General features: G+C 42.4%; 1 protein-coding gene across 5 annotated transcripts in view; it reads left to right on the top strand.

Moving 5' to 3' along the window:
* klhl32 (kelch-like family member 32) overlaps nucleotides 1-26,529 on the top strand; it is a 261,784-nt gene that overhangs the window by 194,516 nt on the left and 40,739 nt on the right. For all 5 annotated transcript variants that reach the window (XM_078212640.1, XM_078212639.1, XM_078212638.1 and 2 more), the window contains one exon: nucleotides 18,329-19,055. In XM_078212640.1, the coding sequence (XP_078068766.1) occupies nucleotides 18,329-19,055 (727 nt within the window). The remainder of the gene's footprint in view (nucleotides 1-18,328; nucleotides 19,056-26,529) is intronic.

Raw genomic sequence — 26,529 nt, 5'->3', positions numbered from 1 at the left:
ATCGCTGGAGGCCAAAGACTTACCTGGATATGTTAATGAGACCACAGGCTGTTGCATAACAGTTGTATTTGCAGTAAATACTTTGGGGGTAGGAATGGATTTTGTTGTGACCAGGTGAAGGGGGATGAACTTGCTGCTCTCTATTCAACATTCTCGTTTGGTCACAATAAAGGTTTAAGTTTATTTTTTGCAAGGCCATGCTTTTTTTCCAACTCGGAATGCATTTAACTATTTGTGCTGTGAGCAATAAGGAGCCAATCAAACAAGTTTTTCTTGAGTCAAAGAGCAAATTTATTAACTCCTAAACCCAGAGGAAAAAATAATAAAAATGCAACATCAAACATTCAAAATATACACACGTAACAAACACACATGCACACACACTTAAATATCCTGTGACTGTAAGTTTTTAAGCATCGTGGCGAACCGAGGTTAGTTGGTTTCTTGGATGCTGTCAGATGTAGAAGATGTTGAATTATTGTGAGATCTTGGTTCACTGGTAGGTTTCTGTAGGCTTCTGGAACCAGGTGATACTTATTTCAAAAGGTTGCAACTTGTTTCCTCTGCTGATGACTTTCTGGACACTGCCTGTGTCACTTGCAATCTCTCTCTAGTGGCTGGCAGTCTTGCCTTGAAATACTTCACCGACTGACTATTTCCAAAATGTTTTGGGGGTGGGTCTGTCTGTGGCATCCAATGTTTCAGTATCCCGTACTTTGCATTTTTAATATCTCTTCCTGAGACACTTACGAATTTCAATGGGTGTCTGGATTATAGGGAATGTCTTTCTCTTCACACTCCCCCTGACAGTGACTTGTTGGGTTCTCACCTCTACCTTGGAATGGAGCCTTCATTTTTAAGCAGGTTGCTCTATCTTCAAATTTCAAAAGTTCCAGTCAGCTGAAAGTTGAAAAATCGGATTTTCAAATATAAAAGGGCACTGCCTCATACCAGTAGCCATTGTATCAATTTTCCAAGCATAAAAACAGGGGCAACACTGATGAATTTAGCAGAGCATTGTCCACACCAAATCAGAGTATGTTCAAACCATTCTCTGAATCATTGGATATACCTTGTTCGGTATTTTGGGCAGCTGTAGCAGAATGGTAGCTTGGTGTAGTATATAATTTTAATGTTACTGGACAAGTAATCCAGAGACCAGACTATTGTACTGGATTCAAGAGTCCAAATCCCACTATGGAACTGCTTTTCCATAAAAACCCATCCAATTCACAAATGTGGAAATCCTCTGATTATCCAACTGGTCTACATGTAATTCTAGACCCAAAATGATGGACTCTTGACTGCTGTCTTAAATGCCGTAGAAAGCCAGTCAGTTATATCAAACCACAACATGAAAATTGAGTAAGAATAAAACAGACCATCCTGCAAAGCCCTCTTCACTAACAGCTGGAGACTTGTATAGCAACAGCCTGACATAGTCATAGCGCATGATACCATACAAGCAGTTTGCCCCAGATTTCTCTGTGATTGTCACAGTAGCCCTGGGTGGAATCCGGATCCAACGACCATTGTATCAGGTCAAATACAAGCAATGAAACCTCTCACTGATTCCTATCTACCATCCTCCCCTTTTGATGAATCAGGACTCCTCCATGTTGAGCACCAGTTGAGAAGTAGCACTGAGAGTATCAAAGGGACAGAATATACTCTCTGGGTGGGGTTCTTCAATATTTATCACCAAGGTTGGCTGGAGAGTACTATTGTTAACCTAGCTGGTTGAGACTTGGGCTGAGGCAGGTGGTGAAACATGGCAGGGGAAATGTACTTAACCTTGTCCTCGCCAATCCAGCTGTGGCAGATGCAATGCACGATGTTTAGGAATGGAAAAGTCTTCATATCAAATTGAACATTTCAGCAGTACAGTGGTTAGCAATGCTGCCTCACAGCGACAGGGAACTGGGTTTAATTCCAGCCATGGTTGGGTGACTGTTTGTGTGGAGTTTGCACATTCTCCCTGTGTCTGCATGGGTTTCCTCTGGGTGCTCTGGTTCAGCAGCCAAATGTGTTCAACCACAATCTGTACTCTTTATGGTCAGGTGGATCCCTCACTTAACTATTACCATCAAGCTAGGGGATCAACACGGATTCAATGAAGAGTTCCAGAGAGCATGCTGGCAGCAACAGTAGCCATATCTAAAAATGAATTTCCAACCTGGTGAAACTACAAGTTAGGACAACATGCATTCTGAACAGCAGAAACAACATGCTTTAGACATAGGCAAGAGAGCCCACAGCACATGGATTCGATCAATGTTTTGCCGTCCTGGCATGTCCAGTCATGAATGGTGGTGGATAATTAAATAACCAACCAGAGAAGGAGATTCCAAAAACATCCCCATCCTCAATGAAAGGGGACCCCAGCACATCAGTGAAAAGGTCAAGGCTGACACATTTGCAACCATCTTCTTTCTGAAGTGGTATGTGACTAATGCACCTCGGCCACCTCCAGAGAATTTCACATAGATGTGAGTCTTCAGCCAATTTGATTCACTCCACATGATATCAAGAAATGGTACTGGACACAACAAAGGCTCTGACAACATCCCGGCAATAGTTGAAGACTTGTGCTCCAGAACCCGCGGCAACCCTAGTCAAGCTGTTCCCATACAGCTACAACACTGGCATCTACCCGTCAATACGGTAAATTGCCCAGGTAGGTCCTGTCCATGGAATGCAGAAGAAATCCAATCTGGCCAATTACCACTCCATTAGTCTGCTCTCAATCATCAGCAAATGATGGATGATGCCATTGACAGTGCCATTAAGCAGAACTTAAAACAGCAACTACCTGTTCACTGAGTTTAAGTTCTGCAAATGTCACTAAGTTCCTGATCTCATTACGTCCTTGGTCTAAACATAGAGCTGAACTCAAGAGGTGAAGTCAGCATGACTGTCCTTTACACCAAGGCCGCATTTGACCCAGTCTGGCTTCAAGGAGCATTGGCAAATTTGAAGTCAATGGAAATTGGGAGAATACTCTCCACTGGCTGAAGTCATACCGAGCACAAAGAGGATGGTTGAGGTTGTTAGAGGCTGATCATCTCCATGTCAGGGAATTGCTGCATGTGTTCCTCAGAATAATGTACATCTTCAGCTGCTTTATCAGTGGCCTTATCTCAAACATTTGATTAAAAGTTGGGATGTTCACTGATGCTTAAACAGTGTTTGTACCATTTGCAACTGCTCAGACATTGAAGCAATTGTACCCAGATGAAATAAGGCAACATTCATGCTCGGCTGGAAAGTGGCAAGGAACATTCACACCGTCTCCAACAAGAGAGAATCTAACTATCTCTGTTTGGCATTCAATGCATTACCATCACTGAATAGCCCACCAACAACATCCTGGGGGTTGGCATTGACTAGAAGTGTAACAGGGCCAGTCATATAAATACTGTGGCTACAAGAACATGCCAGAGGCTGGGAATTCTCTGGCAAATAATTCACCTGTTGACTCCTCAAAGTCTGTCCAACATCTACAATGCACAAGTCAGGAGCATGATGGAATATGCTCTACTTGCCTGGATAGGTGCACTGTTCAAGAAGTGCGACACCATCCAGGACAAAGCCGCCCGCTTAATTGGCACACCATCCACTACTTTCAGTGTTTGCTCCCTCCACCATTGGCACACAGTGGCAGTTGTATGTGCCATCTACAGAACTCCTTAGACCAAACCTTCCAAACCTGCAACCTCCTCCATCTAGAAGGACAAGGGCAGCAGATTCATGGGAACATCCCCACTTGCACTTCCCCACTCCCAAGTCACACACCATCCTAACTTGGAACTTGCTGGATCAAAATCCTGGAACTCCCTGACAGCACTGTAGGAGTACCGACACCACATAGAGTCACAGAGGTTTACAGCATGGAAACAGGCCCTTCGGCCCAACTTGTCCATGCCGCTCTTTTTAAAAAAAAACCCCAAAGCTAATCTCAATTGCCCGCATTTGGCCCATATCCCTCTATACCCATCGTACCCATGTAACTATCTAAATGCTTTTTAAAAGATAAAATTATACCCGCCTCTACTACTACCTCTGGCAGCTTGTTCCAGACACTCACCACCCTCTGTGTGAAAGAATTGCCCCTCTGGACACTTTTGTATCTCTCCCCTCTCACCTTAAACCTATGCCCTCTAGTTTTAGACTCCCCTACCTTTGGGAAAAGATATTGACTATCTACCTTGTCTATGCCCCTCATTATTTATAGACCTCTATAAGGGTCACCCCTCAGCCTCCTACGCGCCAGAGAAAAAAGTCCCAGTCTATTCAGCCTCTCCTTATAACTCAATCCATCAAGTCCTGCTAGCATCCTAGTAAATCTTTTCTGCACTCTTTTTAGTTTAATAATATCCTTTCTATAATAGGGTGACCAGAATTGCACACAGTATTCCAAGTGTAGCCTTACCAATTTCTTGTACAACTTCAACAAGACATCCCAACTCCTGTGTTCAATGTTCTGACCGATGAAACCAAGCATGCCGAATGCCTTCTTCACCACTCTGTCCACCTGTGACTCCACTTTCAAGGAGCTATGAACATGTACCCCTAGATCTCTTTGTTCTATAACTCTCCCAAACACCCTACCATTAACTGAGTAAGTCCTGCCCTGGTTCAATCTACCAAAATGCATCACCTCGCATTTGTCTAAATTAAACTCCATCTGCCATTCATTTGTCAGCCCACTGGCCCAATTGATCAAGATCCTGCTGCAATTGGAGATAACCTTCCTCACTGTCCACCATGCCACCAATCTGCAGCATGGACTGCAGCAGTTCAGGAAGGCAGCTCACCACCATCAACTCGAAGGCAAATAGGATAGACAGTAAAAGCTAGCCTTGACTGTGATGCTCACACACCAAGAACAAATAAAAAGAAAAAATGTTGAGCCCCTTGCATATATTAATTAAGACCCAATGGCTATTTAAAGACTTAGCATGTGGAAGTTTATCTATGATGAACAGAGGAGGCACTTGCAGAATTCTTCAATAGGCACTGTGATTGCCAACCAAAAGAATGTTTTTGAAATTCCATTTTAATATGATCCCAGGAGGGGCAGGAGCCAGAATTCTCACTGACTCCACAGTCATTGATGACTGACACCCGTTGTCCTTCCTGGGACATATCTTCCGCCCAGGCTTGTGTGCATAAAATGTTAATGAGTCCTGAGGTCTAACTTCAAACCAGTCTTCAGGTTGGGATGTGTTCTACATACGCAGATGAACTTCTGCCTATTAATATATTAAGAAATTCATTTAGATTTTTTTTAACTCAGTAAATATTAAGTAGTGTTAACCCATATGCTACCATTAGCACCAGGGGATTGCAGTTTCCCTGAGCTAGCTAGCATTTTTAATTTTTCATCTTGCATTGTGGCATGGAAAATAACTGATAATATTACATGAATAAAACTCCTTAAATGGCAGGAGTAAACTGATTATTCTAGTCTGAATTCTGGAAAGTAAAATTAACAAACTATTGTTTTCACCCTGACTTCTCCGGCACCCTGCTCTCATTCTGATTCAATCTCTCTTCCTTTTTATTTCCTACCTAATATACTCTGTCTACTCTGTACTTTACTTTAAAACAATTTCCTAACTTAGTCTCTTATCCTCAAGCTGCACTGTGCATTTTGGAGGTAAAAGCACATTGGAAAATGATGCCCTAGGTTTTTAACCATTTTCTTTGCAATTCGAGACTTACCACAGAAGATGGGCATTGTTCTACCATGGATTCAGCCAGGTTAATTTTAAATATGATTTTCTAGTGTCAAACTGCTGTACATTGTTTTCTGTGGGGTTTGCCAGCATGATTGCACTTCGGACAAGGTAATTTAGCAAGGTACTCTTGAGTTGAATGTTATCTAGATAATTAATTAGAGGATGGAGATAACTTCTTGAAGTGCGACTCAGAACAGGCATTAACAATGAATTGTATTCTATTTTAAAATGTGTTTATTCATGAGCTGCAATCGAATGAATTACTATATAGAAGCGAATATTTAATAGCTTTCTGAATATGCACTGTGATTTTTTTTTCCCCCCTGTAAGGTTTGGACAGATTCAAGATCTTTATTGTTATGAAATGCATTTACTACGTTATAAAGTTGCAAAAGAAAATTTTAAATTGCTGATGTGGGAACACTGAATGCTGTTAACAAGGTTGATATGAAATGCTTAACACTAAGCTTTATAGGAAAATCATTATCATATTAGTGTCCTATGAAAGCAATGCAAAAGGAAGTGACAAAACTATTAGAAATAAAACTAATTAAGTGTTAGCCATGGCTTGCTGGTCCACTTGAGCACATGATCTCTGTTGACAATCCAGTGCAGTACTGAGGGAGTTCTGTACTGTCAGAGGTAGACTTTTTCAGATGAAACATTAAAATGTCATCCCATGTTTATCTAAAAGAAGAGGAAGGGGATTCTCCCTGTGTCCTGACCAATATCTACCCCTTAACCATACATTATTAAACAATTTAATTGGCTATTTATTCAATTGCTGTTTGTGAGAGTTTGCTGTGTGCAAATTGGTTGCCATATTTCGTACATTGAAGCACTTGACTTCATTTGAACATTATTTATTTGGCTGCAGAGCACTTTGCACCTTTCATGATCTCGGGATATCCAATGTAAATGAGAGTTCTTTCTTTCTTAATGCTATGATTAAATGTTCAGAATTATCACAATTTACTGCCACACAAGAAACTTTACCTTCAGTGCAAAGAAAGCTTATTTAATTTTTTGTGTATGTCATTGGCTAGGTTTTTGAAAATCAAATTATGCTGTAAAATGTATAGTCTATCAGATGTTGAAAGGCCTTTCATTTTGGTTAGCTTGAATTGATTCTTAGCTACTATAATTATTTTTGCTTTGGTAGTTCTCTTAAAGTGTTACAATGCTATGAAGACAAGTCAGTCCTTATTTTTGTGACCTTGTGGAGTTAAAATTTAACTTCTAAAGAATTTATGTAAACATTACAGTAGTTGTTGCAATATCTGATATCCCCATCCTATGTTTTATAACACTCAGCTGTCATAACTCATAACAAATCAAACAACCCCCTTTAAGATACTCAAAAAAAAACTAGAATTTAAGTGTAATTTCAGATTGTAAATGAAGAGAAGAGCCTTGAATGTTCATTTGCACCAATCATGCCTCCCTTTCATCTGGCCTGATTAGGCCTAGTGCAGTTTCATCAAACTATTCAATCACAGACCTGTCATTCCAGCCGTCTGTTGATTGAAAACAATCATTGCTCTGATGGCACAATTATTCTGACCCTTTAACTAGAGGCTGCTGTGATAATGAAAGGCTGATTATGATAGTTTGTGCCTCTTTCAGTTTCCTGAGAAGGTTAATTTGGGCATCAGACGAATGTTTAATATGTGCTTGCTAGCTACACTGAGGTAAATGAGAACGTGCTATCTCAGATATTGCATGGATATAGCTCAGCTGTCAATCATTGTCATTTACAGTTCGTGTCTTGAACACTAGAAATTGCATTTTAGTTTCTTTCCTTGCGATTTATTTATTTCTGCCTTGAGGAGGAAGTTCATTTGCTTGGCTGTGACCTTCACAGCCTTTGAACAGAAGTGCTGTGGAGTTGGCTACGACTTCTGTTTAGCTTCCTCTGTAAAGGAGATTGTCAGTCAATTCAGGATATGCAAGGAAAACCTTCAGGGTCATTTCAACAATTTACTGTTTACCAACCTAGTTACTCCTGTCAGGTAGTCAGTGTTTTTAATATAGGGGAAAATATAAAAAAGATGGGTAAAGGAGTATGAGGGCATAAAAACTTGATTTTATAATTCACGACAGGCTGAAAAATTCTAGCTCGGGGTGCTGGGAAGATGATAACCACCGAGGAACGTTCAGCAGTGGCCTCAGTTCATTTGAACACTTGGGGTTCACTTAAGCAGCAATGTCGTGTCTCATAATCAAAGCTGGTGGGGATGATGGTGGGGGGCTGGAGAGGAGGGAGGATTGAGATGAAGTGAAAGATAATCAAATGACCCTTTCAGTTTTTTCCTTTATCTCCTTCATTTCCTACAGTGGGTTTACAGGTTTTGTATCACTGAAGCCCTTTTCATAAGAGGTACTTCCCACTTTTGTCCTGACTGACCAGCCTCTCAACCCATAGTCATTAGCCATGATCTGGTTGAACAATTTCAGCCACAGTGCTCAAGTTCAAGACTCAGCCACTACCAGTCATCCTTAGCAGTGCAAAACAAAATTACATTTCAAGTTACATAATCAGGATTTGTACTTAATAGTTTAAGCCAAATAAAACCCTTAAAAATGTAATTGTGTGTTTCATCTCAGTTTTGAAATATCTGCTTTGGAATTGTTGTTATATACAGGAGCAGGACAGAAATTGCAATCCAAGGAAACCTCCTGCTGATCATCATCTGCCTTTCCCTCCCTTAGCTGATGAAACAGTCCTCCCCCATGTTGAACACCACTTGGAAGAAGCACTGATGATGGTGAGGGCAAAGACTGTACTCTGGGTGGGGGGCTTCAAAGTTCACCACCAGAAGTGGCTCAGTAACATCACCACAGACCCAGCTGGCCAGATCCTGAAGGAAATATCTGCCAGATTTGTCCTGCAGCGGGTGGTGAGGGAACCAACCAGAGGGAAAACCTGCTGGACTTCATTCTCACCAATCTAACTATTGTAGATGCTTCTGTTCATGACGTTGTTGTATGGAATGTTTGCCGCAAAGTACTTGTGGGGAGGAAGTCCCACTTTACACTGTGTATACCCTCTATTTTCTTATGTGGCACTCCCACCGTGCCAAATGGAATACATTCAGAACAGATCTAACACCTCAAAACCGAGCCATTAGCAGCAGCAGACTTGTGTTCAGTCATAATCTGTAACCTCATTGCTGGCATATCCCACACGCTGTCATTGCCATCAACCCTGGTTCAATGAGAAGTGTAAGAGAGCATGGAAGGAGCGGACATACCCAAAAATGTGATGTTGAACTGATGAAGCTACAACACAGGACTATATCCATACTAAACAGTGAAACAGCCTGTGATGGAGCAAAGCAGTCTCACGACCAAAGCATAAGATCAAAGCACTGCGGCCCTGCCACATTCAATCATGAACGGTGCTGGACAATTAAGCAACTAACTGGAGGAGGAGGAGGCTCCACAACCTTAATGATGAAGCCAGGCATGGTGAAAAATGCAAGGCTGAAGCATTTGCAATCATCTTCAAATGGCAAGCGGATAAGCCATTACTGCTTCCTCCTCCTGAGGTCCCCAGTAACATTTGCCAAGTCTTCAGCCAATTCAATTCACTCCGCATGATATCCAATCTGACCAATTACCACTCCATCAGTCTACTGTCAATCATCAGTAAAGGTGTCATGGAGTGTCATCAAGCTGAACTAAAACAGCAATTAGCTGCCCACGCATACTCAGTTTGGGTTTCTCCAGGGCAACTCTGCTTCTGACTTCATTTCAGTCTTGGTCCAAACATGGAAAAGAATCAAGAAGTGAGAGTGAGTGCCCTTGACATCAAGGAAACATTTGATTAGATACGGCATCAGGGGCACTATAGCAAAATTAAAGTCTCTGAGAATCAGGGGAGAACTCTCTGCAGGTTGGAGTCATACCGAACACAAAGGAAGTTTGTGTTTGTTGAAGGCCAATAATTTCAGCCCCAGGATGTCATGGCAGGAGTTCCTCAGGGTAGAGTCTTGGATCCAACCATTTTCAGTTGCTTCATCAATGATTTTTCCCTCCAAAATAAGGTCAGATATGGGATACTCGCTGACGATTGCACAGTGTTCAATATTATTCACAATTCCTCAAATACCAAAGCAGACCATGCCTGCATGCAGCAAGACCTAGACAAAATTCAGGCTTGGACTGGAAAGTGGTAATAGCCATCTTCAAAAATAGAGAATCTAACCATCTCCCCTTGACACTTGATGGCATTCCCATGATATTTCCCACCATCAACATTGTGGGAGTTTTCCTGTACCAGGAATTTAACTGGACCAACCATTTAAATACTGTGACAGCAAGAGCAGGTCAGAGACTGGGAATTCTACAAGTAACGCATCTCTTGCATTCCCGAAACCTGGTTGTCATCAAAAAGGCACCAGTCAAGAGTATAATGGAAAACTCTCCATTGCTTGAATGAGTGCACCTCCAACAGGACTGGATGCTCAAAATCATCTACGACAAAGCAGCCCACTTGATTGGCATCCCATTCACTGCCTTTAACATTCACTCCCTCCACCACCAATACACAATGGGAGCAGTGTGTACCATCCACAAGATACGCTGCAACATCTCAGCAAATCTCCTTCAATAGCATCTTCCTAACCCATGACATGTATCACATAGAGGGACAAGGTCAAAAGATACATAAGAACACCATCACTGGATAGTTCCCCTCCAAGTCACTCATCATCTTGACTTGGAATATTAATGATGTTCCTTCGCTTTGATGGGTCAAAACCTGGATCTTCCTACTTAATTGAACTGTGGTTGTACCTGCACCCTGGTACAGCAATTCAAAAATATGACTCATCACCACCTTCTCAAAGACTAATTTGGATGGCAACAAATGTCAGCAATGCTCGATGCCATTAATAAATAAATAAATAATCCATGTTATATCTCAAACTCTGTAAAAACACACATTCATGAAAAATTAAACAGCAAGCATATTAAATATGCATGTTCAAGGAGTGATCAAAGGAGCAGAGAGACCTCAGAACAGGACGAGAACGGCAAGGCAAAGCATAACAGAAATAATCCTTCAATGCTACAATTGTTGGGGGGCAGTCAAAGAAGAAGGGAATTCATTAAAAATGCAGTGGAACTTTAAACTCAGCACAAAATAGCAAATTCTCTGCATTAATTAGTTCCCCAAAAAGCTAACAGGACAAAGACATGCTCTCCCAACAAAGGTGACCAATGCAAAATTCAAGCAAAAAGCTGCGTAAAGATTAAAAACACCCTTTGGTCTGGATTTTCATTGGCCAGATTAGGCCAGAATAGAGGTGGGTGACTAAAATAAATGGCACCGACAGCCTGCATGCTGGTCTGCCACCTCCTTTCTGACGCCAGTTATTTTCATGAGGGCAAGAGCAGACTAATGAACACACCCACACCAATCATATTAATTACAATAGTCTAGGCACTCATTACTTTGCTTTTGTAACTTAATGGTTTGGACGGTCTTCAGCAGTTCAATGGAGGGACGCTAATGTGAAAAGATGCAGTTCAAAGTGGCACTGAAGAGGCTGAGTGAGGCAGAGTGGTCCTACCCAGTAATAGAAAAATTCAATTCCTCTAAAGAACTAGTCACCATCCTGAAGCCTGTCAGTGTGATCTGCATTCGACTGACTCAGCTCCCATTCCCATGGCCATTAATTGGCCAAACCCATCAGCCAGGAATATCTGTTCCAGTATTTGCTATATTTGCATTTGCAGTTGATGAAGGTGAAACGTGGCAAATTTGGCTGGAGCTGGAGGTAAAGGTGGGTTCAGAGCACTTACTAACACTGAACTAGGTAAATTAACTCAAAAGTTCCAAATTAAATTTGGATTTGACTGTGCACTTCTCTGAGCAAAGGTGGAAAATGACAGATGTAAACAGTGAAGGAATTATTTGATGAATAGATTTGTGGTATTTGCTGGTTAGTAAATCATAGCTTATTTTTCTGCCTGCTCGTTATTGAGAACCTTTACTATCTGTACTTTGTGATTGATTTATTAATAGTAAATTGGATATTTCAATAGTTATGCAATTAATGTATGATGCTTTGAGATGCAATACCTAGAAGTCAGACGCTTTGGCGGAGCCTTACTTGGTTTGGCCTACATGTGACTCCAGATCCACAGCAATGTGGTTGATTTTTAAATGCCCTTTGAAATGGCCTAGCAAGCCACTCAGTGCAAGGACAATTAGGGATGGACAATACATGCTGGCCCAGCCAGCGATGCCCACATCCCCTGATTTAAAAAAAACCTTCAGATGTGTGATCCATGAGGTTGCTGTGGTGCCTTTCAAAGGCAGTAAACTAATGCAAGACTTTTAACTAAATTAGCAGATCTTTGGTGGTGATGCGCACAGTGAGTCAGGGATTACAAAGAACAAAGAACAATACAGCACAGGAACAGGCCCTTCGGCCCTCCAAGCCCGCGCCGCTCCCCGGTCCAGGATTGAATCCTGAATCCAGGATCCCCGCCCAATTTTCCAGCCTATCTACATACCAATATCCTATCCACCGAGCTGTCCCTCACAGCTACGATGCTTTGTTCATTACAACCTATTAACTCACCCCCACCCCCCACCCTTCCACTACCACCCTCTGTCTTCTATGACCAAGCCAGTTCTCCACCCATCTAGTCACCTCCCCCTTTATCCCATGGGATCCAACTTTTTTCACTAGCCTACCATGAGGGACTTTGTCAAACGCTTTACTAAAGTCATTATGCTCTTGGTGTGCTGCATTTGTTGACACCATCCAGTACAATTAAAGTAAATGCCACTGCCAGAAAGTGGAAGGACAATATTCGCCCAACATGGTATCTGGAATGTGTGATTTGATCTCTCGAAGTTGTTGATTCTACGTGAAGTGAATGTGCAATTTGATCCAGTCATGGACAGGCAGACTTACAGAGTAAACAATACAGAAAGCTTCAGCATAGTACAATGTGTGGTTGCAATATGCTCATTGTGTTGCACCTGTAAATGACACTGAATTAATAAGTTAGGTGATGTTATCTCCTGACGTTGAAACTAATTTATGTGGCCATCAATAAATTAATCTGAACTCTTTTTTCGTGAAATTGGTGTGATTCCTTATTGTCCATCCAGTGATAATGCATGAATTCTTTCCCTGGAGAATGACTCCAGGAACGTCAGAAAAGGTCTGAAGATGTGGTTACTTACTCAGTCTCATTAATGTTCAGAAAACATTGTAAACACAGAAAAAGTCCCAGCTAAGGTAAAAAAATGCATGGAAAGAACACATGCTTTTGTCCCAAAGATGCTTGAAACAGTGCATCAGCTGCATGATGGCCAAAATGAAAGGAATCTGGAGATCCCACAGCATGCTGGGTAAAATGCTTTTCCAGAGGATGAGTAGCCATTTTGTAAATCAGCTGAGTCTCAGACAAATAAGTATTTTGGTATGAAAGATCAGTTGGTGACAATCAAAGTAGAAGTAAACAGTTTCCATTGCCAAAAGGACAGTAAGATCACCTTGAATTTAAAAGAGAAAATTAACCCATCATTATTGGGGCCAGTCCTGAACATCTTTCATCCCCACCTACTGAGCAGATGTTCTGGGATCAGAATAACAACCCAAAAACAAATGCCCCACCACTGAGTTTAAACATCAACGTATGCCATCCTCTCTTTCCTTGGAATCCCTTCCATCCCCAAGGAGTAGAGCTGTTGTCAACAATCCCAACCACAGATTGCATCCTGTTCCAAGTGGGCAATCATTTTGCATTATGTACTCAAGATCTTGCCCCCATTTGAGGAGAAATATATGGAAGAAAAACGCCCAAATTGCAAGTGGCATCCCTCTGCACCAAGCAGAACCCAAGCAACTGGAGCATATTCCTCCTTAACCAAGCAATACCCTGTGCGCTTAGCATAATTATGGGGATCAGAACTTGCACACATCACCTCAGGATATCTCCCTCCCTTGCATATCAATCAATCAGAGAACTCCGCTACTCGCTGTACACTGCCTTAGAACATGAGAACTAGGAGTAGGAATAGATAATTCAGCCCCTTGAGGCTGCTTCGCCATTTAATATGGTCATGACTGATCTCATCTTAGACCTTGTCTCCACTTTCTTGCATGCTCCCAGAACCTTTCATCCCATTACTAATTAAAAACCGATCTGTCTCTTCCTTGATGACTAAAACTCATCTCCCATGTGTAAAGGTATCTGTTCTATGCAACACCATTCTTTGTCCTCACCCCACCATTGAACATCAGTTATCTAATTGGAGCCAACCTCCTTGTTGTTTCCCCTCCTCTCCCATTTTGGGCAGTTGGCTAGTAAAGAACTAAGTTTAAACCTTTCACGTAAACAGTAACTTAAATATATAAATGTGCATCCCATAAAGTAAGGGACGATAACATAGCTGTTTTTCAGTCTTGACTCAACTTGTAGCATTCTTGTCTCTGAATCACAAAGTTATGGGTTTTAGCCCCATTGCAGAGACCTAAACACGTAACCTAGGAGATACTTCAGGTCAGTACTGATCGAGCAAGCGCCACACTGTCGATAAGACCTTAAATTAAGACCCTGCCTGATCTGCTAGGCATGGGCACCAAGCAAAGTAATGAGAGTGCTCCCTGATATCCTGTCCAATCCTGTAACCAATGTAATGAAGACAGATTGTCCAGCCATTAAACCCATTGCTGATTGAGTTTAGTGTTGTTGTGGTTGCCTAGATTACAACAGTAACTTCAAAAATGCTTCCTTCGCTGTGCTTTGGGACATCCTGTGGACATGAAAAGCACCTTATCAATTCAAATTCTTCTTGTAGCCTACAGCGTGGTGTTGCAGATAGGAACAAAGTAAAGTTTCCAACTTGAGTTATACATATCACTGGATGCTTTATCACGTGATAAGAAATGCATTATCTTTTTTGAATTTCCCCATGTTTTCTATCCCAGGTTGCTGGTAACAGTGTCCAGGAGGTTAACCTGAATTTTTGCAGACTCGGATAATCCAGGAGGATTGGCGACACTAGAAAAAAGTGGCAACGTGTTCAATTCAGTTTTAGGGGACAGGGGTTCCAGACATTTAACCATGAGCCAGCACACTGGCAGTAAAAAATAAACTTAGGATTAGCATTCATGAGAGAAGGTGAGAAAATTGGATGAAAGATCAGAAAGATGCTTGTCTGGATTTTTAATCCTCTAGGCAGGCAGTGGGAGTCAGGAAAATTCCCACTCATCCAGCTCAGGACAGGATTTTCATGGGGCATGAGTGCAAAGTTGGGTCAGGTTGGCGTCAGGTTAGTCAACACAACAAAACGTTTGGAGGCAACCATGGGATGCTGGGTACGGAGGCGGGTTGTTTTAAAGGTCCACTTTGGTGTTGTGGGACTCTGGTGCTTAAGTACTTTAATGGATGTCTGACCACTCAGCCCAGGGCTGAGAGCCTAGAATTCTATTAGCCTGTTGAAGCACCTAAGTCGCAGAGAGAATATTGCTTGATTAGTAGCTTTGAGTCTTTGATCAATGGTGCTAATTTCACAATGCTTATTTACACAAGATTTAAAGTGCTTATGGTTTTAGCTACTAAAACTTTAAATGATCTGAATGAATTACTGCAGCCCAATATAAGTGGTGGAAAAAGTTTTTAATAAATTGGAAAGCTATAAATAAATTACGTTTAAAAACCTTTTTAAAACTTTTTTTACAAAAGCCTTTTTTTATACATCTGACTGTCACTATTGATTTTCATTGGTTCTATACAGTGTATAGTGAATAGATTACTGGGGGGAGGAACAGTCCTGAAAATGATAACCCCAGGAATAGGGTTGGGAATCCAGGAATCAGGACCGAAGTGCCATTTATTTAAAGGGTTCTTGGGTCATCCTAACTTAGTAAAACTTTAGACCACAATCTATCGAACAATAAATAATTAATGTTTGTTTCACCAAGACAAATTACATAATATATATATATATTTAATTACGATATATTTATGTCAAGTTCAGAAGGTGTGCTTTGTTATTTTGATATTTTGAAACAAAAATTTTATTTGCTTTCTATTTACATTATCTGATGCCCTCGCCGAATGTATCCCCCTGACTGTGACACCTCTGAGAAGTCCTGTGAACTAAAGTCTCAAGGTTCAGGGAGGGCCATGCCTCTAATGGAGGACATAGAAAATTGTGCTTTTTGATATGTTAGCTTGTTTTCTTGTAGATGCTATTTTTATGACTTGCACATTTTACTTTTGGCTTGCGATATTTCAGTTATGGAGAGAAAATGGCATTGCAAATCTTTTCAGACATGTTTCGAGTGGTTTGATTTGTTCAACTCATTTTATTAAGTTCTCTTGATTAATCATTCAAGGTTGGCTGTCTCCGTAAGTTCTTAATAGCCCTTCACATCTGATTTAGTGCTGTTTCACTTTGAGTCAACAAAGTTGGACAAGAAAAATGTGATGGTGAAAATGTGTCATTACAGGCAGTAAATGTGACCAACATTAAATGCATGGTAAATACTAAACCTTTGATCGGGTTATATATACTACATTATTTATGTACTTACCTTTTATCTTCTACATTTTTAAAGCTCAAATACACAGGAAGATGCATTAATATCTACCGGTGCCTGATGTTGAGTGCCGCTAGTGAGTCAACGGTTGGCATTGAGTTTAGTAGCATTTGACGGTTTTTGCCTTTTGTCTTTTTTGCTCTCACTCTTTCTCCTCTCTTCCTCTCTTGCACATGCACACATCACTGAATTTTCTGTTGGAAACATGACAGGCCGGGCTTTTGATCACATCAGTGTTGATCCCACTGAAGTTTCCAGGGTCAGGCAATTTCTAATATTGAGCGAGAGCTCCCACCATTGTAAATGCCTCTTGTTAAATCAGTTAAAGGACTCCGAAAGGCAACCAGATACATAGGGGGTTCAAGGACGGAATCTACTTGTATAGAGCTAAGAAGCAATAGTGCTATCATTGCATTAATGGGTGTAATTAAAACCAAGAAAGCTAACCCTGTGGATTCTCCTCCAGTCCAAGTGTGCTGAGGCCAATTGCAGCATCCTCACTGCCCACAATGACAAATGGATTGAGTATCAAACCGGGATTATGCTTGGATTTTCATAGTGTGACACTGTGGCATATTCAATTATTGAGCTGAGGGAGCATTGAAGTGATTGTTTTTTTATTTGTTAGCAACCACTATGTGATAAGGTGAATTGCATTGGACACGCTTTGCATCAGTTGCACGTATTTCATCGTGATGGAAAACTATTTGTTTCTGCTGCCAGCCCAAAAGAAAATGCCTTCTTTAAGAAAAGTATTCCATTGATTCTCAGCGAGAATATAAGCCTGTATATTCCTGGCTCCAGCGAGGATTTTGGGGACACCCCAGAGAAGCATTGGGAAATCCGTCTGGGACGTTCCTAGCTAAGTGTTTACCTGACAATTGTCCAGAAGGCCTAGCTTCCCCTGAACATTTGGGCTGCGTTGGGAACAATCCCACAATGCAATTTAAATCGCTAACTTCGGACAGTTCTGTCAGTTTTGCGCCTGTAGTTATTGTGAAAGAGTTCGAAGAAAATAAAGCATTTCTAACTTCAGCGTAACTATTTTAAACACTCAGAACGAGCCCTGCATAGGACACCCCCCACCCCCAACAAAGCACCCCATCTCCCACAGTACTCGCTACTGTCATGGGATTCCCCAACCCTCCCCCTTGACCTGACCAGCCCCAATCCCCATCGGCCTACAACCACCCCACCAATTTTGGACTATCCTCTCTCCCCTCTTCCCCTGGCCAATGTCTGAATCCTCACATACCATTCAATTACTTTAGAACCTTACTTTATCCCTGTCTTGTCATTTTTAATGGAACATTTAAATTCACCTGTTTTATGGCAGCTAATGGCATTTTTTTAAAAAAGGGGCTCCGCTCATTTTACACTTGGCTGCTGGAGTCCAGGGTGTACTTCACTGCCTGAGTCTCACCCAATCTGAGTCGAGAAGTTCAGGTGAGACAGGCACTTTAGAATTGAAGCACAGGTAAGTCGGTACAGAATGGTAATCTACTGCCACTGATTGCCACTCCGAGGAAGCCAAGACCCATAGTTACAGCAGTATATTTAAAAATGTTGATTTATTTTGGCATTCTTGTGTTTGATAAGTAGGCATTTACACACCAGTTAAATAGAATATAAATGCAGTAAAGGATCAGTGGCATTTGGTCATATGATCCATTTAAATCCATTATTGTTCTTGAATGCAATTATGACTTTAACTTCAGACTGAGAAGATCTTGCTCTGCATTACTACTGATTTTTTTTTAAAGATTCCCAAGTTTATAGTCAGAGATTGAATGAAGAGGGGAATGGAATTTCAAAATTAGCTATTAACAATATTTTGCTTGCCAGATAGGACCACTGTATCCTACATATGTGTTTCAGTGCTGGGAATGTTCACTAATTCTAAATTTCCATTGTCTAAAGTGTTTTATTTGTTGATTGTTCACGAAAATGTTACAATATGTTCTTGCTTTAAAAGACTAACCGGGCTACTCTGTTCTATTTTGACAGCTGGCAGTCAGATGGTTGGAACATGGTTGTCGGTATCAGTACATGGATGAGCTCTTACAATATGTACGCTTCGGTTTGATGGATGTTGATACACTTCATGCTGTGGCTCTGTCTCACCCTCTGGTTCAGGCCAGTGAAACTGCCACAGCTTTCGTGACTGAATCCTTGGAGTACCACCAGAGCATCTATGCACAGCCCATATGGCAAACCATCAGGACACGACCTCGCTTCCAGTCAGAAACACTTTACATTGTAGGTGGTAAGAAGCGGGAGATTTGCAAAGTGAGGGATCTGCGATATTTTAATCCAGTGAACCAGGAGAATGTCCACATAGCAAGGGTTTCAAACTGGAGCGAGCTGTCCCCAATGCCTGTGGGAAGAAGTCATCATTGCGTGGCTGTCATGGGAGACTTCCTTTTTGTAGCAGGTGGGGAGGTAGAGCACGCAACAGGTCGTACTTGTGCAGTGAGGACTGCATGTCGTTATGATCCTCGCAGTAACACTTGGACAGAAATAGCTCCTATGAAAAACTGCCGTGAGCATTTTGTACTTGGAGCCTTGGACGAATACCTATATGCGGTGGGTGGGAGGAATGAACTGCGGCAGGTTTTGCCCACTGTGGAAAGATACTGTACAAAGAAGAACAAGTGGTCTTTCGTTCAATCATTTGATAGATCACTGTCCTGTCATGCAGGATGTATGGCTGACGGGCTTCTTTGGATATCTGGTAAGGAGCTATAGTTTAAGTTTCAATGTCCCCCCATTGAGTATCTTGCATGTGCATATCAGTTTGTTTATTAAGCCTCGATCAGGTTGAATAAAGGTAAGTTTAGCTGAAATGAGAACTGGTATACTCATTTTTGATGTGCATATGCAGGTGCTTTGATGTGTTTGATATGTTTTAATGTGCATATACAACATGTTTTCTAAGCTAAGCTTGACGACAGCTCTTCACACCTCACGTCCTGTAAGGACACCATCCTATTCCCTCAGTTCCTTCGCCAGCATTACATCTGTTCCGACCATGCCATCTTCCAAAATGTCTTCCTTCTTCCTTAATTGTGGTTTCCCACCCACTGTGGTTGACAGGGCTCTCAACTGTGTCCGACCCATCTCCCACGCCACTGCTCTCACCCCATCCCCTCCCTTCCAGAATCAAGATAGGACTCCCCCCTTGTCCTCCCTTTTCACCCCACCAGCCACTGTATTCAAAGGATCATTCTCCACCATTTCCGCCAACTCCAGCATGATGCCACCACCAAACACACCTACTCCCCCTGTCAGCATTCTGCAGGGACCGTTCCCTCTGGGATACCCTGGTCCTCCCTCCATCACACCCAACACCTCACCTTCTGTCCGTGATATCTAGAAGGTGCAACACCTACCTCTTTACCTCTTACCTGCTCACCATCCCAGGGCCCAAGCACACTTTTCAGGTGAAGCAGCACCTTTAATCTGATCCATTGCATTCTCTGCCCCCAATGTTGTATAATCTACATTTGAGCAACCAACCGTTGCCTGGATAACCACTTTGCAGAAGACCTTCAGGACCCAAACCTTCCTGCCACTTGGTATTTCAACACACCATCCTGCTCTAATGTCTGCATGTCCATCCTTGGCCTGTTGCAATGTTCCAGTGAAGCCCAATGCAAACTGGCAGAACAGCACCTCATCTTCTGATTAGGCACTTTACAACCTTCTGGACTTTAGATTGAGTTGAGTTCAGCAACTTCAGAGCATGAACTCTCCCCTTCACTTCCACAACATTTACATTTATTTTATCTTACTTATTTATTTTCATTTTAATGTTCATTACCATCATTTCATTTGTCCACATTTTTAAAATCTCGCTTTCCATCTTGTTTTCCCCCCCACCCCACTAGGGCCATCAGTTACTTGTCTCAGGTTGCCCTTTGACACTCTGCTTACCTTTGTTCTGCCATTTTACACATTCTGATCTCTTAATGGCCGCTATCAGCACCCTTCTTAGCCATGATCATCACATTTTACATCCCCTTTGTCTTTTTGTCTCTGACAGCTTTGTCAGTTACAACCCCCACCTCACCCTACCAGTATAAATCTCATCCTATTTTCGTTGTCTTCAGCTCTGATGAAGGGTCATCCAGTCTTGAAAAATTAGCTCTGTTCTCGCTCCACAGATGCTGTCAGACCTGCTGAGATTTTCCAGCATTTTCTGTTTTTGTTTTCCAAGTGTTTCATTGAGTAAATACTCAAGTTCTATATGCTACTAATCTGTTCAGGTTAGAATGAAACAAGAAATGGAAGCGCTATAATATTTCCCCTTTTCTAGCACAGGAAATTTAAGACCCATTGTACTGCATCTGCTGCCATCTTTGTACAATCATCACAGATCGTTTTCTGTTTTTTTTTCTTTGAAGGGTCAGTAAGGTTGGTCAAGTAGCATCCTTTGGAAAAGCAAAACCTTTGACAAAGTCTGATCACAATTTTTAATCCTTCTCAAAAATGAAAATTGAGGTGTGGGATTTGAAAATTTTACACCTTTAGTCAAGAAGGAAGGAAAGGAAGGAGGCAGTCGTTGTAGACATCTGTGTCTAACTTCAGTTTCTGGAAAACTGAATTTGTTTAAAGTCAAGGAGTGTTTGATAAATGTTTTGAGGTGACTGATTGAATTTTCGGAATGTATTCGATAAGGCATTTCCACACAAGTTACAAACACAAGTGCCTTTAACATAATAAAATATGCCAAGGTACTTCACAGGAGCATTATAGAACAAAACATAACATCAAAACACATGAGGAGATTTTAGGTCATCTTTAAGGAACATCTTAAAAGAGGAAGAGAGATAGCAAAGCGAAAGATATAGGGAGGGAATTCCAGAGATTGGGGTCTAGGCAGCTGAAGGTACAGTGATTAACGGTGGAGGAATTAAAATCGGGGATGCATTCGAGACCAGAATTAGATGAGCGCAGATATCTCAGAAGGCTGTGGAACTGGAAGAGATTACAGGTATAGAGAATGGTGAGGCCATGGAGGGTCTTGAAAACCAGGATGAGAATTCTAAACTCAGGACTTTTCTTGATCAGGAGGCTGTTTAAGTAATCAAGCAGAGGGATCAATGGGATGTGATGTGTGGTAAGAAACAGGCAGCAGAGTTTGGATGACCTCAGGTTTATGAAGGGTAGAAGGTGGGACGTTCGCGTTGCTTGGCTAGGTCAGCATTTATTGCCCATCCCTAGTTGTCCATGGTCAGGTGGTGGTGAGCTGCCACCTTGAACCACTGCAGTCCCTGAGGTGTAGGTACACCCACAGTGCTGTTTGGTTTTTGACCCATCAAAATTGGGAAGAAATGGCGACATATTTACAAGTCAGGATGGTGACTGACTTGACGCAAAACCTCCAGGTAGTGGTGTTCCCAGCTTTCTGTTGCCCTTGTCCTTCTAGGTGGTAACAGTCATAGGACTGGAAGGTGCTGCCTAAGTAGCCTTGGTGAGTTCCTACAGTGCATCCCGTAGATGGTACACATGGCTGTCACTATTCATCAGTGATGAAGGGATTGAAAGTTTGCTTTGTCTTGGATGGTGTCGAGTTTCTTCAGTGTTATTGCAGCTGCACTCATTCAGGCAAGTGGAGAGTATTCCATCAAACAACTAACTTGTGACTTGTAGATGATGGATAGGCCAATAGGTGGGTTACTCGCTGCAGGATTCCTAACCTCCAAACTGCTCTTGTAGCCACAGTATTTATATGGCTGGTCCAGCTCAGTTTTTGGCCAACGGTAAGCCCCCAGGATGCTGATAGTGGGGAATTCAGCAACGGCAATGCTTTCGAATGTCAAGCGGTGATGGTTAGACCCTCTCTTGTTGGAGATGGTAATTGTGTAGTGCAAATGTTGCTTGCCATTTGTAAGCCCCAGTCTGGATACTGTCCAGGTCTTGCTGCATTTGGATTGAACTGCTTGAGTATCTGAGGAGTCATGAATGGTGCTGAGCATTGTGCAGTCTCTGTGAACATCCCCACTTCTGAACTTATAATGGAAGGCAGGTCATTAATGAAGCAGCTGAAGATGGGGGGCCTTAGAATCCTTGGTCTATTCAAGTCCAGAGGTAACAAAATTACAAGTGAGAGTTTCAGTAACAGATGAGCTGAGATAGGGTCAAAGTCAGGCAATGTTATGGAGGTGGAGATTGACGGTTTTAGTGATGGCTCAGGTGTGTGGTCATAACTTCAACTCAGGGTCAAATGTGACAGTTGGAATAAGAACATACAGCTCTATTCCACAAAGAACGTAAGAACAAGTGTACATTATCACAACGTTTAGGAATGCGGATTTAACATTGTAACCTCCTACATTTTTAAAATATATCTTAGAGTCATAGAGTCACAGAATTTCTGTAGTGCAGCAGGAGGCCATTCGGCCCATTGAGTCTGCACCGACAACAATCCCACCTAGGACCTATTCCCGTAACCCCACATATTTACCCCTCTAATCCCTCTAACCTACGCATCCCGGGACACTAAGGGGCAATTTAGCATGGCCAATGATTCAATCATTCCCAATGATGTGGAAATGATTGAAAGGGTGCAGAGGAGATTTACAAGGATGTTGCCTGGATTGAGTGGCATGCCTTATGAGGATAGGCTGAGGGAGCTCGGTCTTTTCTCCTTGGGAGAGACGTAGGATGAGAGGAGATCTAATAGAGATATATAAGATGTTGAGAGGCATAGACCGGGTGGACTCTCAGAGGCTTTTTCCCAGGGTGGAAATGGGTGCTACGAGAGGACACAGGTTTAAGGTGCTGGGGGGTAGGTACAGGGGAAATGTTAGGGGGAAGTTTTTCACACAGAGGGTGGTGGGCGAGTGGAATCGGCTGCCGTCAGTGGTGTGGAGGCGAACTCAATAGGGACTTTTAAGAGACTCCTGGATGAGTACATGGGACTTAATAGGATGGAGGGTTATAGGTAGGCCTAGAAGGTAGGGATACATTCGGCACAACTTGTGGGGCCGAAGGGCCTGTTTGTGCTGCAGTTTTTCTATGTTCTATGTTCTAATGCACCTAACCCACACATCTTTGGACTGTGGGAGGAAACTGGAGCACCTGGAGGAAGCCCACGCAGACATGGGGAGAACGTGCAAACTCCACACAGACAGTGACCCAAGCTGGGAATCGAACCCAATTTCTTGGCGCTTCGAGGCAGCAGTGCTAACCACTGTGCCACCGTGCTGCCCACATTAGCTACAGTGTCTTCATGACCTTAAATAAGGGATTCACATGGACAACAAACCCGGGAGGGAATAGCAGCAGTTTAATTACTCTTGACCAATATCACGTCCATCTAGAGGCCAACTTAAGAGCGGTATTCACAACTCAAGAAGAATGGGAGCTGTCGACTGTTGTATGCAGTCAATGCTGTGTGGGCTGGGGAAAACCAGAGAGAGAGCAAGAAAATTAAACTAAATTAAAAATAAGGGGAGGAAAAGAAAATCAAAACATGATTTTGCTCATCACTGATTAGAGAGAGTATCAAGGTAATAACTGGTTTCTGCCGTAATTTCCAACTTTTCTGTGGTGACAGAAATACATCAGTTATGCCAGAAACATCATAGTGCATTTTTGATTGTCAGTCACAATTAGTTACAAATACTGCAATTATTGCATCGATGATTAAACACATGGCAGCTGGTAGCACTTGAGAACAAATGACAAATAACAAATTGCATGCTGCAAAATCAGGATGAATAGATAAAGAGGTTAGTCAAATTAATAAAAAAAAATTCTCATGTTTGGAGAATGAAATCCTATTTGTTTCAGCAGTTTTCTATGAGATTGTAAACTTTAGGGACATCGGGTCTCAAAACGGTTTATTTTTGGAATGGCCAAGGGCGGCACGATGGCACAGTGCTTAGCACTGCTGCCTCAGCGCCAGGGACCCGGGGTTCGATTCCCGGTTTGGGTGACTATCTGTGTGGAGTTTGCACATTCTCCCCTGCTTGTGTGGGTTTCCTCCCACAGTCCAAAAATCTACAGGTTAGTTGATTGCCCATGCTAAATTTCTCCTTAGTGTTCGGGGGATGTCAAGGAGATTCGGATAAATATGTGAGAGTTGCGGGGATAGGGCCTGGGTGGGATTGTTGTCAGTACAGGCTCGATAGGCCAAATGGCCTCCTTCTGCACTGTAGGTATTCTATGATAGTTTTGATTTGATTTATTTTTGTTACGTGTATTAGTATACTGTGAAAAGTATTGTTTCTTGCCGCTGTACAGACAAAGCATACCGTTCATAGAGAAGGAAATGAGAGAGTGCAGAATGTAGTGTTGCAGTCATAGCTAGGGTGTAGAGAAAGATCAACTTAATGTAAGATAGGTCCATTCAAAAGTCTGATGGCAGCAGGGAAGAAGCAGTTCTTGAGTCGGTTGGTGCATGCCCTCAGACTTCTGTACCTTTTTCCCGATGGAAGAAGGTGGGAGAGAGAATGTCCAGGGTGCGTGGGGTCCTTAATTATGCTGGCTGCCTTGCCGAGGCAGCGGAAAGTGTAGACAGAGTCAATGGATGGGAGGCTGGTTTGCATGATGGATTGGGCTACATTCATGACCTTTTGTAGTTTCTTGCGGTCTTGGGCAGAGCAGGAGCCATACCAAACTGTGATACAACCAGAAAGAATGCTTTCTATGGTGCATCTGTAAAAGTTAGTGAGAGTCGTAGCTGACATGCCAAATTTCCTTAGTCTTCTGAGAAAGTAGAGGCGTTGGTGGGCTTTCTTAACTATAGTGTCGGCATGGGGGGACCAGGACAGGTTGTTGGTGATCTGGACACCTAAGAACTTGAAGCTCTCGACCATTTCTACTTCAACCCCATTAATGTACACAGGGGCATGTTCTCCATTACACTTCCTGAAGTCGATTACAATCTCCTTCTTTTTGTGGACATTGAAGGAGAGATTATTGTTGCCGCACCAGTTCACCAGATTCTCTATCTCATTCCTGCAGTTTGTCTGTTTATTGTTTGAGATCTGACCTGCTATGGTGGTGTTGTCAGCAAACTTGAAAATCAAGTTGGAGGGGAATTTGGCCACACAGTCATAGGTGTATAAGCAGTATAGTAGGGGGCTGAGAACACAACTTTGCAGGGGACCACTGTTGAGGATGATTGTGGAGGAAGTGTTGTTGCCTATCCTTACTGATTGTGGTCTGTGGGTTAGGAAGTTCAGGATCCAGTCGCAGAGGGAGGGGCCAAGGCCCAGGCTACAGAATTTGGAGATGAGTTTTGTGGGAATAATGGTGTTGAAGGCTGAGCTGTAGTCAATAAATAGGAGTCTGACATAGGTGTCTTTGTTATCTAGGTGTTCCAGGATTGAGTGCAGGGCCAGGGAGATGGCATCTGCTGTGGACCTATTGCAGCGGTAAGCAAACTGTAGTGGATCCAGGCAGTCCGGGAGGCTGGAATTGATCTGTGCCATGACTAACCTTTCAAAGCACTTCTTAATGATGGATGTCAAAGTCACCAGACGATAGCCATTAAGGCACGCTGCTTGGTTTTTCTTTGGTAATGGTCGTCTTCTTGAAGCAGACAGGAACCTCAGATTGTTGTAAAGAGAGTTTGAAGATGTCTGCGGATACCCCCACCAGCTGATCCCCGCAGGATATGAGTGCACGTCCGGTACCCCATCCAGGCGAGTTGCTTTCCGTGGGTTGACCTTCGAGAAAGCTGCTCTGACATCTGAAATGGTGACCTCGGATACAAGTTCATCCAAGGCTTCCAGGGTGGAGGGCCTGCTCTCACTGACCTCTTGCTCAAAACAGGCAGAATGCATTGAGCTCATCAAGGAGGGGTGCGTTGGAGCCGGCGATTTTACTTGCTTTCATCTTGTAGCCTGTTATGTCTTGCAGACCTTGCCATAGTCTGTGGGGATCCATGCGGCTAGCCTGTATTCTCTGAAAACTGTTCAAAAACAAAGGAAAATTGTGCTGAAGAAAATGCTTTACCTTAATATTAGGTCTATTTAAACTAGTATAATTCTCGAGATTTTGTTCATGGATAAATTTGGATACTTAAATAGCATTCATCTTTGGCGTGCCTTTAACCTACCACATGGAGATAAATAATCCTTTGTTCTTGTCGTTCAATGCCAGCAACTGCCACACCCCGTGAAAGAATAAATCAAATTTCACAAGTATGCCAATCCATTTCTGTACATGACATCCTTTCCTTTAGGTTTATT

The sequence above is a fragment of the Mustelus asterias genome, chromosome 5, assembly GCF_964213995.1.
Source record: "Mustelus asterias chromosome 5, sMusAst1.hap1.1, whole genome shotgun sequence".
In the NCBI taxonomy this organism is placed as follows: domain Eukaryota; kingdom Metazoa; phylum Chordata; class Chondrichthyes; order Carcharhiniformes; family Triakidae; genus Mustelus; species Mustelus asterias.
Note: the sequence above shows the minus strand (reverse complement) of the source record. Positions and strands in the feature narration are given on the sequence as shown.